Consider the following 19682-nt stretch of genomic DNA (forward strand, 5'->3'; position numbering starts at 1 on the left):
ATATCGGCTTATAATTCACGTGTAACGGGTACCGACGGCTAGTTATTATATAGTACCCGTAACTTAAGTTTTTATAACTGTATGCCTGTCAAACACAGTAAGGCGGGGTAGGGGGTAGGGGGGGGGTGACCCCAGGGATAGGTGACAGTCACAAAAATCGTAACATTGGCTGTCAAAACAATGTTTTATCCATTGCAAAAATCGTAACATTGGCTGTCAAAACAATGTTTTATCCATTGCAAAAATCGTAACATTGGCTGTCAAAACAATGTTTTATCCATAGTAAAAATCGTTACTTTGGCTGTCAAAACAATGTTTTATCCATAGTAAAAATCGTAACATTGGCTGTCAAAACAATGTTTTATCCATAGTAAAAATCGTAACATTGGCTGTCAAAACAATGTTTTATCCATACCAAAAATCGTAACATTGGCTGTCAAAACAATGTTTTATCCATAGCAAAAATAAAATTAAAATAAAAGTAGGGGGGGAGGCATCAAACCGAAAATTGTTGGAGGAAGGTGGGGACCCCCTAAGTGAACGCAACGGGTCACGTGATACCCTCTTGTTTTTTCAGTTTGCAAATTAATTAATACGTTTCTGGTGATCCATTTTAAATCTTTATACACAGTGAAAATAAATATTTATACCTACCACAGTGAAAATAAATATTTATACCTGAGGCAGTGTATTGAAAATAAATATTTATACCTACCACAGTGAAAATAAATATTTATACCTGAGGCAGTGTATTGAAAATAAATCTTTATACCTACCACAATGAAGTGAAAAGAAATATATACCTGAGTCAGTGTATTGGCAATAAATAAACTGCCCATCTAACCACGATGTTCACAACACAAACAACCTACGCGCCACAGTTAGCCCTTCAAGTGGATGCATATCCTAAATGTTTATAAATAGCAATGACGGTTGAATGCGGACAGGTGGACGAATGTTTCTGGCGCTTACCACTAGATCTACAACACCGGTCTATTCGCTAAACATGGGTTGGATGGTTGTACTAAAACCTTGGGCAAGTTGAAGCCCCAGCCCCTGTAGAACGCTGAGATTTACGTGCCCATCAATGATCACAGCTGTCGCCGTGTGTAAGAATCGTGAGATAATAATTAGTATGTGTCTTTTTATGACGAGAGTACGGCCGCGTGAAGGGACCGTGGAGCTATAAATAGCCATTCATACGTAAGTGCTATGGGGGATCGGGAAAGGAAACGAGTTCGATTTCTCATTCAAGAAAAAGGTAGGTTGATCTCTAATTACCATAGCTTTAGTGTTTTGAGATTGTTAAACTTTTGATTTGCATGGACTAATAAATAGTTTAATTTGTACACACGAAAACGCATTTCGTGGTGGATATATTTTTTGTGCCGAGCTAGCTGTCTGCGCAGATATGCTCGGGTGAAGCGCGCGCTTGTCTCGTGAATGGGAGCGGAATTCGATCTTGACCTTCCCCTAAACTACACAGTAGCGCTTGTTATCCTGGGAAATTATCAGAACGGAATTTTTAAAAAAAATCATTTTGTATCAGTTAACTTAAAGCTCGATCCGCAGTAATTGAAAAAAATGTAATCGATAAATCCACCAGCTAGTATTCGTGTGATTGCCGTCTGCTTACCTCACTGTGTTCGCGGTTGCTACTGGGAAAGTGTAGTATTGTGCTAAAAATAGATACAGGGGAATTCACCGAGTAAATGTTATTTTTAGCTCATCTGGCGTAGCGTCGCTACGAAAATAATTTTTCAAGCGGCGCACTCTCCCGTTTTTCCCCCCACCAACCATCGCCATTGGATAAAGTCAGCCCTCTCCGCTTGCTAGAATCGATTGGGAGAATTTGGGTCGTCGGATGGCCAAAGCTGCCCTAGGAGTTTAGGCTGTTTTTTTAGGCAATTATTTTATCAATGATTTTCTGTTCTCGCGACCTTGTTGGATTTGCATTATATTTACGTCACTGACGGCCGCCATTGTGAAAAGCTAAAATAAAAATGCTCTAGTCTGCGACTATATTTTTAAATACCTCAGAATAGCTGGCACAGTTACAAAGTATCCATACGAGATGGGGCTAATGAGGTCGTCTGCAGGTTCAGTCATCTAACACCGAGACGTGTGTTGATAGATTATCTTGTACTGTACCTAGAGGTCACCACACGTAAACATCGTGAAGCCAGCTGTGTTGTGATGCCAACACATGTGGATGGGTGCCAGCGGCGTTAACTCTCATCAACCGACCAGCAGCGTCACAGGATGGGTTGCAACATTGGGTGGGGGAGGGAGGGGTGACACCAATCCCTTAACAAATGCAAAGTATGCTGACAATGCATTTTTCAATTCAAATTTATCACTGGCTGGGACTAAAAACACTTGCTACAAAATGACACAATTTCCCCTTCATCCAGGTGGGGGTGACACCAAGGCATGTATACACGTAAGAATACTCTGCTAAACCCAACTAGGATCATTTAAATAACTTCCAATGGCACAGGCTCGGGCAACATAGTTGAAAACCCGAAGATCCCGGGGTAAATACCCCCCCCCCTCCCACACACACACGAGCGTACATTAAACCCAACATTCATATAGACTCGAGACCTATCAAGAAAACTACGACGTGATAATGATAGATTGAAACCTGGTTAACGTCTTTAATTTAGCTTCAGGTTAACGTCGGATTAACGTCGTTCCTTTAGTGTCCGGTTAACGTCGTTAGTTAAGTGTGGCCCGTTAACGTCGTTAGTTTAGTGTGTGTCCGGTTAACGTCGTTAGTTTAGTGTGTGTCCGGTTAACGTCGTTAGTTTAGTGTGTGTCCGGTTAACGTCGTTAGTTTAGTTGGTGTCCGGTTAACGTCGTTAGTTTAGAGTCAGGTTTACGTCGTTAGTTTAGTTGGTGTCCGGTTAACCTCGTTAGTTTAGTTCGTGTCCGGTTAACGTCGTTAGCTTAGTTGGTGTCCTGTTAACGTCGTTAGTTTAGAGTCAGGTTTACGTCGTTAGTTTAGTTGGTGTCCGGTTAACCTCGTTAGTTTAGTTCGTGTCCGGTTAACGTTGTTAGTTTAGTTGGTGTCCGGTTAACGTCGTTAGTTTAGGGTCAGGTTAACGTCGTTAGTTTAGTTGTCCAACTTGTTGACTTACCGGTAGATTAGTTTATCCGAACCAATCGCCCGAGGAACTGGAGACGATCTTTGAAATTGTTTTTATTTGAGGTTCAAGTCAACATAGTTTAAAGATTCGTCATCCCCGTATTGGGCAAAAAATATACACACAACTTTGACCTATATTTTTTAAAGTCACGTTACGCTTGGTTGCGTAACACAAATTATCTCCCTTAATGACGCTTTCCCGGTGCATGTTTGATCTGTGTGGTGGAGGGGGGGGGGGGTGGGGGGGGGGCTATCCATGGGGGACTAAATCACAAGAGGACTATCGTATAGACCTAAATGTCGAGGTACTAGCCTCGATATGGCGAGAACTGACGACACATTAGCCTCGATATGGCGAGAACTGACGACACATTAGCCTCGATATGGCGAGAGCTGACGACACATTAGCCTCGATGTGACATGAGTTGACCTACATGCCAGACAATGGCGACATATTGCAAGCACTGATACAGCTTTCCCCGGGGGAGGGGCGGCTGGGGAGGGGATAAATTGAATGTTTGTCCACAGCATGGACAGTATAAGATAAATAATGCAGGGGTGCCTCGTACGCTGGCCTGTAGGGAGACCCATAAAGCGGGGTCTCTGATGGAAAAGTACGCTAGATGGCATTGATTTAGTCCGGACACAATGGCAGATATAGTGCCGGCATCACGTGGTATGGTGCCGGCATCACGTGGTATGGAGCCGGCATCACGTGGTATGGTGCCGGCATCACGTGGTATGCTATAGAAATAGTGCTGGCATCACGTGATATGCTATAGAAATAGTGCTGGCATCACGTGATATGCTACATTGGGCTTCTCGTTAGCCCACGAATAAATGAAGGACCCGATAAGCTTATATGATACAAGCAGGTACGTCTAAACCAAGTGTACCAAAACGACCATAGCGTCGTAGAAGAAATTAATACACAGAAATAAACACTGTTTATATCATCTCAGCTGGAAAAGGCAATAAGCATAGTATTTATTAACTCGACAAGATGTGAGAGGTTATAAGGCCATTGCGTATTTCATCTATCTTGGCCGAAGTAAGCACTACCCAAATACACAATGTAGGGAACTGGTAGGGAACCGGTAGGGAATCTGTAGGGAATCTGTAGGGAATGTAGGAGGGAAATTGTAGGGAATCTGTAGGTCCTAGTGCACCCCCCTTCCCTCGTTTTTTATACTTAGAAGACTGAATGCAACACTAGGTGTTGCTACAGACACATCTAATTATGCCTACAGCTACACTAAATTTGTCTTCAGACATCTAATGCGACAACGCTAGGCCCCTAATGATTTAATTTTTCTATTCCGGGTAGGCTGTTCTATTTTTAGTAACAGGTGTGTCATCTTACAATGCTTGCCCCGCCCACCATGCCAGCTCATACACAGAGAACAAAGTCATTCTTTGTCAGCTGTCATCTCACCCTCTATAAACACACACACAACATCATATCCCCACACACACAACATCATATCCCCCCACACACATCAGATGTCCTACACACACATCACATGCCCACACACACATCACATTCCCACACACACAACATCATATCCCCACTCACACAACATCAGATCCCCCACACATCACATTCCCACACACACAACATAATCCCCATACACACATCACATTCCCACACACACAACATCATATCCCCACACACAACATCAGATCCCCATACACACATCACATCCCCACACACCACATCACATCCCCACACTCCACACCACATCCCCACACTCCACACCACATTCCCACACACACACATCACATGCCCACACACACATCACATTCCCACACACACAACATAATCCCCATACACACATCACATTCCCACACACACAACATCATATCCCCACACACACAACATCAGATCCCCATACACACATCACATCCCCACACTCCACACCACATCCCCACACTCCACACCACATTCCCACACACACCACATCATATCCCCATACACACATCACATTCCCACACACACAACATCACATCCCCACACACACAACATCATATCCCCATACACACAACATCACATCCCCACACTCCTCACCACATTCCCACACACACCACATCGCATCAAAACAAACTATGCCTCTTCCTTTTCCCTACACAAAAACACACAGTTGACTACCTCAGCTAGAAGTGTGGGTGTATGTGTACACATATAGAAGTGTGGGTGTATGTGTACACATATAGAAGTGTGGGTGTATGTGTACACATATAGAAGTGTGGGTGTATGTGTACACATATAGAAGTGTGGGTGTATGTGTACGCATATAGATGTATGTGTACACATATAGAAGTGTGGGTGTATGTGTACACATATAGAAGTGTGGGTGTATGTGTACACATATAGAAGTGTGGGTGTATGTGTACACATATAGAAGTGTGGGTGTATGTGTACATATATGGGCACACGAAAAACTTTGAACATAATCTGAGGTAGAGAAGGTTTGGATTCTTGGTGGGTGTCACATCGACCATTGGTGGATTATGTGTGGACCAGTGGTGGATTATGTGTGGACCAGTGGTGGATTATGTGTGGACCAGTGGTGGATTATGTGAGGACAAGTGGTGGATTATGTGAGGACAAGTGGTGGATTATGTGTGGACCAGTGGTGGATTATGTGAGGACAAGTGGTGGATTATGTGAGGACCAGTGGTGGATTATGTGAGGACCAGTGGTGGATTATGTGTGGACCAGTGGTGGATTATGTGTGGACCAGTGTGGATTATGTGTGGACCAGTGGTGGATTATGTGAGGACCAGTGGGGATTATGTGTGGACCAGTGGTGGATTATGTGAGGACAAGTGGTGGATTATGTGAGGACCAGTGGTGGATTATGTGAGGACAAGTGGTGGATTATGTGAGGACCAGTGGTGGATTATGTGAGGACAAGTGGTGGATTATGTGTGGACCAGTGGTGGATTATGTGAGGACAAGTGGTGGATTATGTGAGGACCAGTGGTGGATTATGTGAGGACAAGTGGTGGATTATGTGAGGACCAGTGGTGGATTATGTGAGGACAAGTGGTGGATTATGTGAGGACCAGTGGTGGATTATGTGAGGACAAGTGGTGGATTATGTGAGGACCAGTGGTGGATTATGTGTGGACCAGTGGTGGATTATGTGTGGACCAGTGTGGATTATGTGTGGACCAGTGGTGGACCAGTGGTGGATTATGTGTGGACCAGTGATGGATTATGTGTGGACCAGTGTGGATTATGTGTGGACCAGTGGTGGATTATGTGTGGATCAGTGTGGATTATGTGTGGACCGGTGGTGGATTATGTGTGGACCAGTGGTGGATTATGTGTGGACCAGTGGTGGATTATGTGTGGACAAGTGGTGGATTATGTGAGGACCAGTGGTGGATTATGTGAGGACCAGTGGTGGATTATGTGAGGACCAGTGGTGGATTATGTGTGGACCAGTGGTGGATTATGTGAGGACCAGTGGTGGATTATGTGTGGACCAGTGGTGGATTATGTGTGGACCAGTGTGGATTATGTGTGGACCAGTGGTGGATTATGTGTGGACCAGTGGTGGATTATGTGAGGACCAGTGGTGGATTATGTGAGGACCAGTGATGGATTATGTGTGGACCAGTGTGGATTATGTGTGGACCAGTGGTGGATTATGTGTGGATCAGTGTGGATTATGTGTGGACCGGTGGTGGATTATGTGTGGACCAGTGGTGGATTATGTGAGGACAAGTGGTGGATTATGTGAGGACCAGTGGTGGATTATGTGTGGACCAGTGGTGGATTATGTGAGGACCAGTGATGGATTATGTGTGGACCAGTGGTGGATTATGTGTGGACTGGACCAGTGGTGGATTATGTTTTGACCAGTGGTGGATTATGTGTGGACCAGTGGTGGATTATGTGTGGACCAGTGGTGGATTATGTGTGGACCAGTGGTGGATTATGTGAGGACAAGTGGTGGATTATGTGTGGACCAGTGGTGGATTATGTGTGGACCAGTGTGGATTATGTGTGGACCAGTGGTGGATTATGTGAGGACCAGTGGTGGATTATGTGTGGACCAGTGGTGGATTATGTGAGGACCAGTGGGGATTATGTGTGGACCAGTGTGGATTATGTGAGGACCAGTGGGGATTATGTGTGGACCAGTGGTGGATTATGTGTGGACCAGTGGTGGATTATGTGTGGACCAGTGTGGATTATGTGTGGACCAGTGGTGGATTATGTGAGGACCAGTGGGGATTATGTGTGGACCAGTGGTGGATTATGTGTGGACCAGTGATGGATTATGTGTGGACCAGTGTGGATTAAGTCGGGCTGGGATTAGGACTTGATATTGGGGATAGCGTCACGGTAATTTGTTATCATGTTGAACACCTATTGCGTAATGAATAATCCTGTCGTATACTCATGTTTGGTATGCGTGATATTTTCAGCTATCATTAGACTTATTATGTACTATGGAAGGTACCACCCATATCAGCGGATCTTTTTTTTCAACGGTCGGATCTGCGTGATCAGCCCAGCGCAGTAATACATAAAATAAATGTTACCTTTAGTAGAGCTTCGCGCCCACGGCATGCTATGTGCAGTAGACGCAGTAGAGGCTAGCAAACAGACCCGGACAATGTTGTCAAGTGCGGCAGCTAGGGGAGAACATCCGCACTGGGTGCAGGCAAGCGTGTTGAAGCATGTAGACCTATGGGTAGACGCGAGAAAAACTAGCTACATCTTTGATGTTGCAATGTAGGTCTATGGGTAGACGCGAGATAAACTAGCTACATCTCTGATGTTGCAATTTAGGCCTATGGGTAGACGCGAGATAAACTAGCTACATCTCAGATGTTGCAATGTAGGGCGGTCGGCCATTGTAAAACAGGCTGTGTTGTAATGATATGAAATAACCAAAGCGGACACCTTTCAGTGGGTCTTTCAGTGGGTCTTTCATCAGCCGCAACCTCCCTCCATTTAGCAGCTTGCTGATTATTTTTTAAAACCATTTCTGTCGGGTGGGGTGGGGGGGGGGGGGGGAGCAGGGGATTTTAACTGTCACAAAGCAAAGATGAGGACCCCGCGTAAAACTATTGATTAGCACAAGTTTATGTATCGATGGCCTCGGCCGCAAACTGTCTAGCTCGAAAATGTTCGATTAGCAGTGTGTTGCATAAATCAGAAGAAAGTAAGGTAGTGCACATTTGCCAGAAATGTTAAGGCAATATGACGCACGATGATGGAGAAATAACCACGACACATTAGCCTCGATGTGACATAAGCTGACCTACATCACGACACATTAGCCTCGATGTGACATAAGCTGACCTACATCGCGACACATTAGCCTCGATGTGACATGAGCTGACCTACATCACGACTCACTAACCACGTGATCAAATCGCTTGTTGTAGGCGACACAGAAATTCTCCGCGCCCGTTAGTCTGCTCGCTATGGAGCCGTTTGATGAACTGGTACCCATCCCTTAATTTATTCAACTCTTTTCAGTGTGAGGTGGTTGGAATACACATGCACATACACACACTCATGCACACGCATGCAAGCACATGCACATGGACACGTGTATAAGCACACAGACAATACACATACGCACACACACATAGATAATACACCACACACACATAGACAATACACCACACACACACATAGACAATACAGATAAATAAACATTCATTAAATTTATAACTATTCGTACCCCAAATGATCACTTTCTTTAGTTCTGTCTAAGCCTAACGTTAAAACGACAGTTGTCTATGTAAAGTTAATGTTAAAACATTAGATCTATCTATAATTAAGTTAGATCTTACTTTCTCCACAATAGAGTATGGAATAAAACCGAATGAATCTTCTGACAGAAACGTTTGACCTGATTATTTTAATTATTTTAATTAATATTGAATTGTAACAGCACAGACTATGTTTTATGTTTTATGTTTTTTTATTTTTTTTTATTTTAATTATGACTTCCGTACAAGATGTTTTGTTTGTCAGGGAATATTTGATGGTTGTTTGATAGATGCTATTTTTAGCTCCCTATTCAAGATGGGCCCTAACGTGTGACTAAGGTGTGTGTTTGCCGAGCCATGGAGAAAAAAAATATTACCCAATCCGCTTCAAGTTTACATTGACTGCAGGGCTATGCAGCAAACGGCGATATGGTCGACTTTTTTACCTCGGTCACTGACCTGCTACGCCCCATAACTCTCGCAGGGGACATATATATATATATATATATATATATATATATATATATATATATATATATATATATATATATATATATATATATATATATATATATATATATATATATATATATATATATATATATATCAACAAAACTATATGACTCCATCAACCAACAAAAGTATATGGCCCCATCAACCAACAAAAGTATGACCCCATCAACCAAAAAAAACAAAAACAACAACTATATCAACAAAAGTATATGACACCATCAACCAAAACCCCGTAGCTCGCAGGACCCCCCCCCCCCCACACACACACACACAAACATGTTTAGCAGACATCTTGACCAGAGTTTCTTCCAGGCATCTCTTCGAGGGGGGGGGGGGGCGATTCTACCTCCCCCCCCCCGAACGAAATGAAATTTATATAATTTATATAGAAAATATATACATTTAACAGTGTCCGCCTCCCCCTCCCCCAAAGAAAGTCTACCCCCCCCCCCCCCCGAAAATGTAAAGAGCCCCCCCCCCCCCCCGGAGAAAAATGTCTGGAAGAAACACTGATCTTGACGATAAGGTCTACCGAAGAATCAACAATGAATCAACATTTAAGAGATGTCCAAAGAATCAAACTGTTGCTGTTTTGTTTGAGCATATGATATTGTGGTTGGAGGTTTATAATTATGTAATGATACTGCAGAGGTCCTATAATGACATGATTTGGGCCCAATGTGATTTGCCTTAATAATGCTTTTCTATAGGTCTGCAGTCAAAATTAAACCTACTTTAGGCCTAGGAATAAGTGTTTTCCTACATTCATTTTTTTTTTTACTTTACTACTTTGGAATCCAGGCACATTTATATTGGTTAAAATTAAATGTAAAGTTAAGTGTAACATTATACGGTTATAATATATATGCCTCTCTCTGAAAAAGCCAAGCTTTTGTATAGGCCTATATATATATATATATATATATATATATATATATATATATATATATATATATATATATATATATATAGGCCCTATATATATATATATATATATATATATATATATATATATATATATATATATATATATATATATAAACACACACAAAGTTATGCTTTTCCAGCTTGTTGCAAACATTTTAACATTTTCCTTGTTCCTACTGCGAAAGAAAATGATATATGTGAAAGGAAATAGAAATATGTTATATTAATTTTAACAAATCAATTCAATTGCGTATTTAGTGAAATTATTGCACAGCTAGGGCTGGTTTATTTTTTTTTTTTTAGTATAATGCGCTTGATATTGAATCTGGAGTAATCACATAAAACTAAAAGTGTTTATGATTTAGCAGCGTCCAAGCTGCTTAAAAACAGCAGACTAGGTCTTGCAAAAAGGCCCGGATCGAGCACTACTACGAGCCATAGTAAAGCTGCATAGTAACTGCATACGCACACTGTTAAAATCCATCACAGAACGTGTGGCGGTGTGTGTAACCTAGTTTTAGAAGATCGTTGATTGGTCACGAGGCGTACTTAGACATTTTCAGAACTAACGTTTGGTCCAACAATTATCGTTTAATAAATGCACAGATCTCGAAATTATTAACATATTTTCTTTACTACTGTATTAGAAACACAGCTATCATTTATTTTGCAATGTGTTTGAAGATTGCAAATTTTCATTTTAATATTAAAAATATTAGTAGTATTGTAAAATTATTTTTTTTCGCGGATTCATTTCATTTTTATAACCAATGAAAATGCTTACAAGTGGCCGCAAGGTCGGTCTTATGCCAATGAGAACGGCTCTATTCTTCGTGTGCCCATTCACCTTTTTTAGCTGCACCGGATTCCAGCAAAAGCAGTAGCGAATCTTATACGTGAAGAAGTAGAAATGGTGGAAATGTGACTATAAAAGAGGTAGGTTTTAATATACGCAATGGCAGTTACGTAAAATAATGCTGCAATGTTTGATCTTAATGTGTAGATTGTTTTTTATCGTTAGGATCGCGGCTATTGAAAATGTCAATGGTTTTCACTGGATATGAAGTCTAGGCATATCCCATAGGTTATGACGTCTACACGGTTAGTGTAAAATCTATTTTTAGCATCCAGCACACCCTTCACGTTGCTTCACAATGGCGATGTTTATATAGATCTATATTGTGTGCATCAAGAACTGGAAACTACCGTAGTCGTCTATCATGTAGACTTAATACGTTTACTCTTGTTCTCAAGCCAAGATCTTCACTATGACTACTCAATTTGAATTTGATATTTAACAACCGGTAGGCATATACTATAACTATTCTAGATGCAGCATCAGTAGGCCTATTCACCTGCCTATTGCTTGATTCTTGAAGTTGATAAACTACCTACACACACAGTCGCACAGGATTCAGATTTCGGGGTTACAGTCTACTCTACTGTACTAAATCTAGAATCTAGAATCTGGCTAGAATCTAGATCTAATTTGCTTGGTTAACATCACCAACTTCCCTTTTTGGATGATTTTAGGTACAGTTGTCCATAATACTAGACTTGAAAATAAAATAGGTGTGTTTGGTTGTTAGTTGTTAGTTAGCAGTATTGTAATCTCCACTTATTTTATGGTTAGAAATTAGGGCTAGACGTATGGTAGGACCAGGGTTAGGGTTAGTGATATGGTAGCATTGACATTAGCCTGCCATGTGTGTATTATAATTATGTTAACCACCAGTAACCTAACACCCCCTTTTTAAAGAAGATTCCATTATCGGACACCTGTAGTATAAAAATTCTCCCATAAATATATATATATATAATATTATATAAATATACCTAGGCATAAATATACATAAAGGCCTATATATGAGCATACATATAGGCCTATATAAATAAATGTAAATATATATGTGTAGGCCTATAGGCCCTATACATATAGGCCCTATGTATAGGCCTATTTATATATGTAAGCCTACATTTATATATATGTATATACAAACATACAAATAGATATATATATCCCCCCCCCCCCTCATCACACATTGTCACAAAATTACGGACCCCCCTCCCCCCTACGAGTGTGACAGCATTTATGGATGACCCCCCCTATATATATATATATATATATATATATATATATATATATATATATATATATATATATATATATATATATATAGGATATATAGGCCTATATAATATATATTTATATATACTCACACACACATGTATACAGAAGTGTTTATATCCGCCAACTATAGTCATAGAGGAAATGCATAATGTGGTTAGATCCTCAGACATCCGGTTGTTATATTAAGCTTATATTTTAGCTTCTTTTACAGAATGTTTCTATCGCTGCATGAAAGAATTGAATGGTTCAAGTTTGAAAACTGACTTAACTGTATTTTGTTTTTAACAAGTGTAAATTAACACATTTTTTAATCAAGTAAATTTTACTTAAGATAATGGGATAGGTATAGCTTAAAAATATTAATACTTTTTTCCAGAACAAATATTAAAGATTATATTAATAAATATAATTTATATATAATTTATATATAATTTATATATATATATATATATATATATATATATATATATATATATATATATATATATATATATGGTGTTCAGACCATAACCAGTACTTGTGGATGAATTAGAACTATTAGTTCTTCTCATCACTAATCTCCAGCTCTACTGAGTTTTATCTTCGTAACCCAATCCAAATACATGGAAGTGTAAACATTAAATACTGGACTTGATTTAAGGGGGTAGGTGCTGGTTGAAAAAAAACTTTTAATATTCGTTAGAAAACAGTTATTTCTTTACAGCATTTAAATGGTACATCCGCATATGCGTTTCCACTAAAAAAAATGGTGGTAAAATCTTGGTAACTATGACAGTGGCAGCCATCTTGAAAAATTAACCCCTTTTTAGGTTTTCCACCATTCATAAAATATTATAAAATATATTTTAAGCCCAATAAACAATGAATTCATAATCTTCTACTTCTTCCATATTTTGGGGTACTCATCTAAATATTTTAAGTGCATACCTTCAAAGTCCTTTATTATGAATTTTCAAAATGTTGGCTTGATGTTGATGTTACAAATGGTGACCTCATGGGAAATGTTTGGTGGCGCAGCAGAGCAAATGTTATACTAGTTGAGTTTAGGTGTACCACTTATGATTGATTGTTTTGATATCTGATGGAGCAACTTTTTTTATCCCACCAGAGTTGACTATGAAGCGTCGCAGTGAAGGCAGACAGAAGAAAGGACAGAGTGTGAACACACCTGGCTCGGATACAGTACCATCCCCTGCAGGACAGGCACAGAAAAAAAGTCGACGCCGCAACACAAACACCGCTGACCAAAACTGGCCCAGCAGCTCTGGAACTCCAGATGGAAAATTATCATCCGAGGATGGCCAAAGAAATAAAAATAGTTTAGTAGAGCATACGTTTTCTCCCCCTGATTCCAGGCCAGTTAAGGTGGAGGCAGATAATAATGGGGCCAGCCACAGCCCTAATTTACCTGCTGACTTTGATCAAAGAAAAGTTGAGAGTGTTGAGAGCACAGGCACCAGTGGAGGCTCTAGGAGAATGCCCAAGCCAGCAAAAGTTGGCAGCACTCACTCACCACCCACTCCACCACCCACAACACGAGGTGGCAGGTCAGCGCGGCAGCCACGCAAGGACACGGACCCCAGAGTAGACTCTCCATCGTCCAGTCTCTCATCTTCACAGATCAAAGCTGAGTTCAGTTCTCCAGCCACAAAACCCACGTCAGATTCTTTGTTACATTCTGGAACTAGCCGAGCCCAATCATCAGTCAAAGAGGAAGTGTCTCCGCCTGACCCAAACTATTCACAAAATGCGCACTACTACACCCCAGCGCACAGGAGCACACTTGCCCAGTGCTTAGGACCTTCTCCAAAAAGTGAGAACCTGCCAACAGGTAGCACCCAGTTGAAGAGCTCCCCAGCAACCAGTGCCCTGGCCAGCAGTGAGGCCACCAAGGGCCAGACTGTGATGGCCGCTGGCCACTACTTCCACACCCTGTCCTCAGCAGGCAGCACCAACATTGTCACCCTGGCAGATTTTGGGCCCAAGGTTTCTCTTGCAGAACATGACTCGCACAACAATGCTTCTCAAATGATGAAGCAGCCAGGGTACCAGGTCACTGGGCTGCCTTCCTCTGCCTATTCAATCTCTATCCCATCAGCCAGGGTAGGTTTAACATCAGCTGAGTCATCGATGGCAAGCAGCTATTATCCCCCTGCTTCGTTAGGCTTACATATGGGATCAGCAGCCATAACTACAGCTTCAATCTTAAGCCAGCAACTGAGTGGTCCTGCCAAAGGTAATCTTTTATCCAATGCATTTAGCACTAGCAGCTTGCCATACACAAACATCTCGTCCTTTTCCTCGGCGCCACTCCACTCCTCACACCCTGAGCAGGATATTGAGAAAAAATGTATCGCTATTCCGCCCAAGAAAAGAAAAGCAGCAGAGATGGACGACTACCCCCAGTCCCCAGTGGTGGGCTCCGTGCCCATGCATGTGTTGCCTGGTCCTGTCGTCAAGAGGCCGCTACTGGACTTGAAGGAGTGGAAGAACCAGCGTGTCCTGGCCAAGAGGAGCGGAGTGTTTGATGTGGCCATCATCAAGAGGATCCACCCCACCAATCAGGAGCTGGAGGTGCAATTTGACTCGGACCACGCCTGTATGAACTTTCCCAACGTCTTTGATCTCCAGAACTGTATGCTAGTGGGGGACAACTACCCCCAGGTGGCCACGCTGACTGTGGGGAGGGCCGTGTGTGTGCGGGTCAACCAGGACTCCAGTGTGTTCCACGAGGGTGTGATTGTTGAAAGGAAAAACACCAACCCAGCCACATTCAGGGTGAAGCTTAAGATGTTGTATCAGAACCAGGAGGAAATCACATCTTCAAGGGTTAACATTCGCCTTCTTCAGCCACCCTGGTTTGAAGATTTAGAAGATGCATCGGTAGCCCCAGGGGTGGGAGCATCAGCCACCCCAGGGGTGGGGGGTGAGAGTGGTGAAATGTGTTTTTCACCCGTCAGTCACATGCCTGGCTCCTCCCACCAGGGAGCCATGTATCGCCTGGAGCGGCCCGTCTCCTCTAGCGCTGGCTCGTTGGAGCATGTTGACACGTCTGATGATGAGATGCTCAATGACTCCATCAGCTTTGACTCATCTGGCATGAGCACGCCAAGGTCAGGCAGTGCCACCCCTGGCTCTGGGTCAAGGTCACAGAATGGTAGGAAGAATCCACCCAAAAAGCGTGACCCAGACCGTAGTCGCAGTGCCCAATCTACTGAGAGCTCGAGGTCGAGTACCCCCCGGTCACCACTGAATGGGAAGTACAAGAAAGGTGACGTGGTTAGCGCTGCCAATGGCATCAGGAAAAAGTTCAATGGCAAGCAGTGGAGAAGACTTTGTTCAAGAGAAGGGTATGTTTGGGCACTATTTGGTGTTAAAAGTATGTTTGTCTGGGCACTATTTGGTGTTATACGTATGTTTGTCTGGGCACTATTTGGTGCTACAACTATTTTGGCCTGACATATAATGCATGTTTCTCTATTGCATGCCTGTAGACAAGTAACATGAATCTGTCTGTTGTTGTAGATGTACCAAGGAGTCCCAGAGACGAGGCTTTTGTTCCCGTCACCTGTCACTGAAAGGCAAGAGCCTCAGACAGGCTCCAACTTTCCCTGGAGCTCGTCAGAGTGGGATGAAGGATGGTCAGATGGAGTGGCCAGGTGAAGGACATGGAGAATTTGACCGGGAGAGAATGATCAGCAATAGGTAATTATCCTGGTGAATTATTCACCACTTTTTTTATGTGCATTCATTGAATTTTGTGATATTTATACTCTAAGCTGGGTAAGTATTGTTTGTAGTATGTTTAAATAGTTGGTAGATATATATTTGTATTTTGTCTCCAGATAGTCTCTTTTGTCTCCAGATAGTCTCTTTTGTCTCCAGATAGCCTCTTGTATTTTGTCTCCAAATAGCCTCTTGTATTTTGTCTCCAAATAGCCTCTTGTATTTTGTCTCCAGATAGCCTCTTGTATTTTGTCTCCAGATAGCCTCTTGTATTTTGTCTCCAAATAGCCTTTTGTATTTTGTGTTCTGTATTTGATGCTATTGTTCCAGGTTTGATCCTGATGAAACTGAAGCTGCCAACATGCTTGTCTCGCTGGGAAATTCCCGCTCCACAAGTCCGTCTTTCCCCCCCAGTCCAGCGCAGGGTGGACTGGGTCCCATGCAGTCCCCCACAGGCCCATACCGGTCATCGACATCTTTTACCCCCATCTCCCCCCACACCAACCCACAGAATCCAGTCTTTGTGTCCTCACCTGCCAAAAGCTGGAGCTCTAAGTCTGGCAGTTCGTCTTCTGACCATGTGTCTCCCATCACACCAAGGTTTCCTTCAGCACCTGGCTTGTTCCAGCCCCAGGTAAGTCTGGCACTTCTGACCATCACACCAAGGATTCCTTCAGCCCCAGGTAAGTCTGGCACTTCATCTTCTGACCATCACACCTAGGTTTCCTTCAGCCCCAGGTAAGTCTGGCACTTCTGACCATCACACCAAGGATTCCTCCAGCCCCAGGTAAGTCTGGCACTTCTGACCATCACACCAAGGATTCCTTCAGCCCCAGGTAAGTCTGGCACTTCTGACCAGCACACCTAGGTTTCCTTCAGCCCCAGGTAAGTCTGGCACTAAATCTTCTGACCATCACACCAAGGTTTCCTTCAGCCCCAGGTAAGTCTGGCACTTCTGACCATTACACCAAGGATTCCTCCAGCCCCAGGTAAGTCTGGCACTTCTGACCATCACACCAAGGTTTCCTTCAGCCCCAGGTAAGTCTGGCACTTCATCTTCTGACCATCACACCTAGGTTTCCTTCAGCCCCAGGTAAGTCTGGCACTTCTGACCATCACACCAAGGATTCCTCCAGCCCCAGGTAAGTCTGGCACTTCTGACCATCACACCAAGGATTCCTCCAGCCCCAGGTAAGTCTGGCACTTCTGACCATCACACCAAGGATTCCTTCAGCCCCAGGTAAGTCTCCCATGTTTTCCCCATCACACCTGAGGGGGGGGGGGGTCAGGTAATTTGTAACCTCTAACATCTCGCTGAGTAGATCAAGGTTGAGTACAGGACTACTATATGTTTACTGGACCTAATGCTTTGCTTTATTGTTTAAGGTTATTTGTTTTCAGAAGTGAGGAAATACATTTTAAGTTATCAATCCTGAGAAATTTCTAAAAAAATTGAGTTGAAGGGTTACATTTTTAAGTTATCAATCCTTAAACTTTTTAAACAATTGAGTTTTGAGTTGAAGGGTTCCATTTGTTCTAATATGCATCCAATATTTGTACCTTGACAGGCTTTAGACGCCAGGATGTTGTCCAAAAACCGCAGTATATCTCTGTCACTGGTCAAGCAGGACTCAGGACACAGTGAAGATTCAGGTGTGGACGTCCACACGCCAAAATCCGCAGGTCCAGCATCCAAAGTGCCGTCAACTGTTGGTCTGTTTGGTCCTGCTGGGGGGCGGGGGATCTCTGGTGATTCTCAGGTTGGTCTCAGCTGTTGTGCTCGTTAGTGGGTTAGATAATTTTTGTTGTGCTCGTTAGTGGGTTAGATAATTTTTGTTGTGCTCGTTAGTGGGTTAGATAATTTTTGTTGTGCTCGTTAGTGGGTTAGATAATTTTTGTTGTGCTCGTTAGTGGGTTAGATAATTTTTGTTGTGCTCGTTAGTGGGTTAGATAATTTTTGTTGTGCTCGTTAGTATGTTAGATAATTTTTGTTGTGCTCGTTAGTGGGTTAGATAATTTTTGTTGTGCTCGTTAGTGGGTTAGATAATTTTTGTTGTGCTCGTTAGTATGTTAGATAATTTTTGTTGTGCTCATTAGTGGGTTAGATAATTTTTGTTGTGCTCGTTAGTGGGTTAGATAATTTTTGTTGTGCTCGTTAGTATGTTAGATAATTTTTGTTGTGCTCATAGTGGGGTTAGTGGGTTATATAATTTTGTGTGTGCTCATTAGTGTGTTAGATAATTTTTGTTGTGCTCATTAGTGGGTTATATAATTTTGTGTGTGCTCATTAGTGGTTTAGATAATTTTTGTTATCATGTGTAACATATTATAATAAAGTATTTGCTGAGGATTGAATTATAACAGCTCATGCCCCATTGATTTATAGTTTTAAGTGTATTGAGTGATTCTTTAATATAATTAACACTTTTTTTATTAGGACAGCTAGTGGTGTTAAATTTAATATTTCTTCTGTTTATCAGAATAGCTTGTTAACTCTGTAAATGACTTGTTACTACAGGTATTTGTCTTGTTGCTATAGGCTTGTTTAACTCTGTAAATGACTTGTTGCTACAGGTATTTGTGTTGTTGCTATAGGCTTGTTTAACTCTGTATTTGACTTGTTGCAATAGGCATGTTTAACTCTGTATTTGACTTGCTACAGGCTTGTGTAACTCTGTAAATGACTTGTTGCTACAATTATTTGTCTTGTTACTATAGGCTTGTTTAACTCTGTATTTGACTTGTTGCTACAATTATTTGTCTTGTTACTATAGGCTTGTTTAACTCTGTATTTGACTTGTTGCAACAGGCCAGAGAATCAACAGTTGCTAGACAGCTCCAGGTGAACACATTACCTGACCAAGAGCGCCAGAGGTTTGTCTCTGACTCTGGCTTCCCACCTGCGAGTGTAGGCGCTTCAGTCATCAGACCGCGGCAGCTGGACCGGACCTACTCAGCATCATTGGAGCATGAGACCAGGTTTCAGCAACCCAAGGCCTCCCCTGTGGGCAACTTACTTCAGAACCAGACCATTGTAAGAAGAGATGCCATTGATCCATCTCACATCAGGGTGCAGGGATGTGTAGATCACTCACCCTCTGAACAGCTGATCATTCGACAAACTCCAGCCCACTTTGCTAGCCCGCATCACACAACCAGTGCCCTCACACATCACACGAGTGCACACACACATCACACTAGTACACAGCCTAACTCAGAACCCATGCTGAACTCAACCAACTTAACAGTGGGAGCCCAGATTACCCATCATGCACCACAGCCATCTTTTCATGGGATAGAAGCGCTGCCTTCACCCACCCAGCACCTGCCCTTGATGCACTCTACCCCAATGACCAGCCTGACCAGTGCCCTTGAGGCCAGTGGGAAGCACGTGGAAGGGAGTAATGTGTTTGCTGACCGCAGGCGTCTAGAGGATGTTTCTCATGATGGGGAAGGTAAGACTTTTATCAAACTCCAATGGCTGTTGAT

General features: G+C 42.4%; 1 protein-coding gene across 7 annotated transcripts in view; it reads left to right on the forward strand.

Moving 5' to 3' along the window:
- Nucleotides 1-1178: 1178 nt before the first annotated feature.
- LOC131946876 (protein capicua homolog) overlaps nucleotides 1179-19682 on the forward strand; it is a 58556-nt gene continuing 40052 nt past the window's right edge. For 4 of the 7 annotated variants that reach the window (XM_059307862.1, XM_059307880.1, XM_059307871.1 and 1 more), the window contains exons 1-6: nucleotides 1179-1261; nucleotides 13576-15817; nucleotides 15993-16172; nucleotides 16524-16827; nucleotides 17762-17953; nucleotides 19003-19648. In XM_059307862.1, the coding sequence (XP_059163845.1) occupies nucleotides 1213-1261; nucleotides 13576-15817; nucleotides 15993-16172; nucleotides 16524-16827; nucleotides 17762-17953; nucleotides 19003-19648 (3613 nt within the window). In that variant the 5' untranslated portion in view covers nucleotides 1179-1212. Of the gene's footprint in view, nucleotides 1262-11153; nucleotides 11273-11525; nucleotides 11641-11818; nucleotides 11870-13575; nucleotides 15818-15992; nucleotides 16173-16523; nucleotides 16828-17761; nucleotides 17954-19002; nucleotides 19649-19682 lie in introns of those variants that run through there. The other 3 variants (XM_059307904.1, XM_059307913.1, XM_059307897.1) reach the window with 3 other exon arrangements.

The sequence above is a fragment of the Physella acuta genome, unplaced genomic scaffold (assembly GCF_028476545.2).
Source record: "Physella acuta isolate Inbredline_101_S28 unplaced genomic scaffold, ASM2847654v3 ptg000054l, whole genome shotgun sequence".
Lineage (NCBI taxonomy): Eukaryota > Metazoa > Mollusca > Gastropoda > Physidae > Physella > Physella acuta.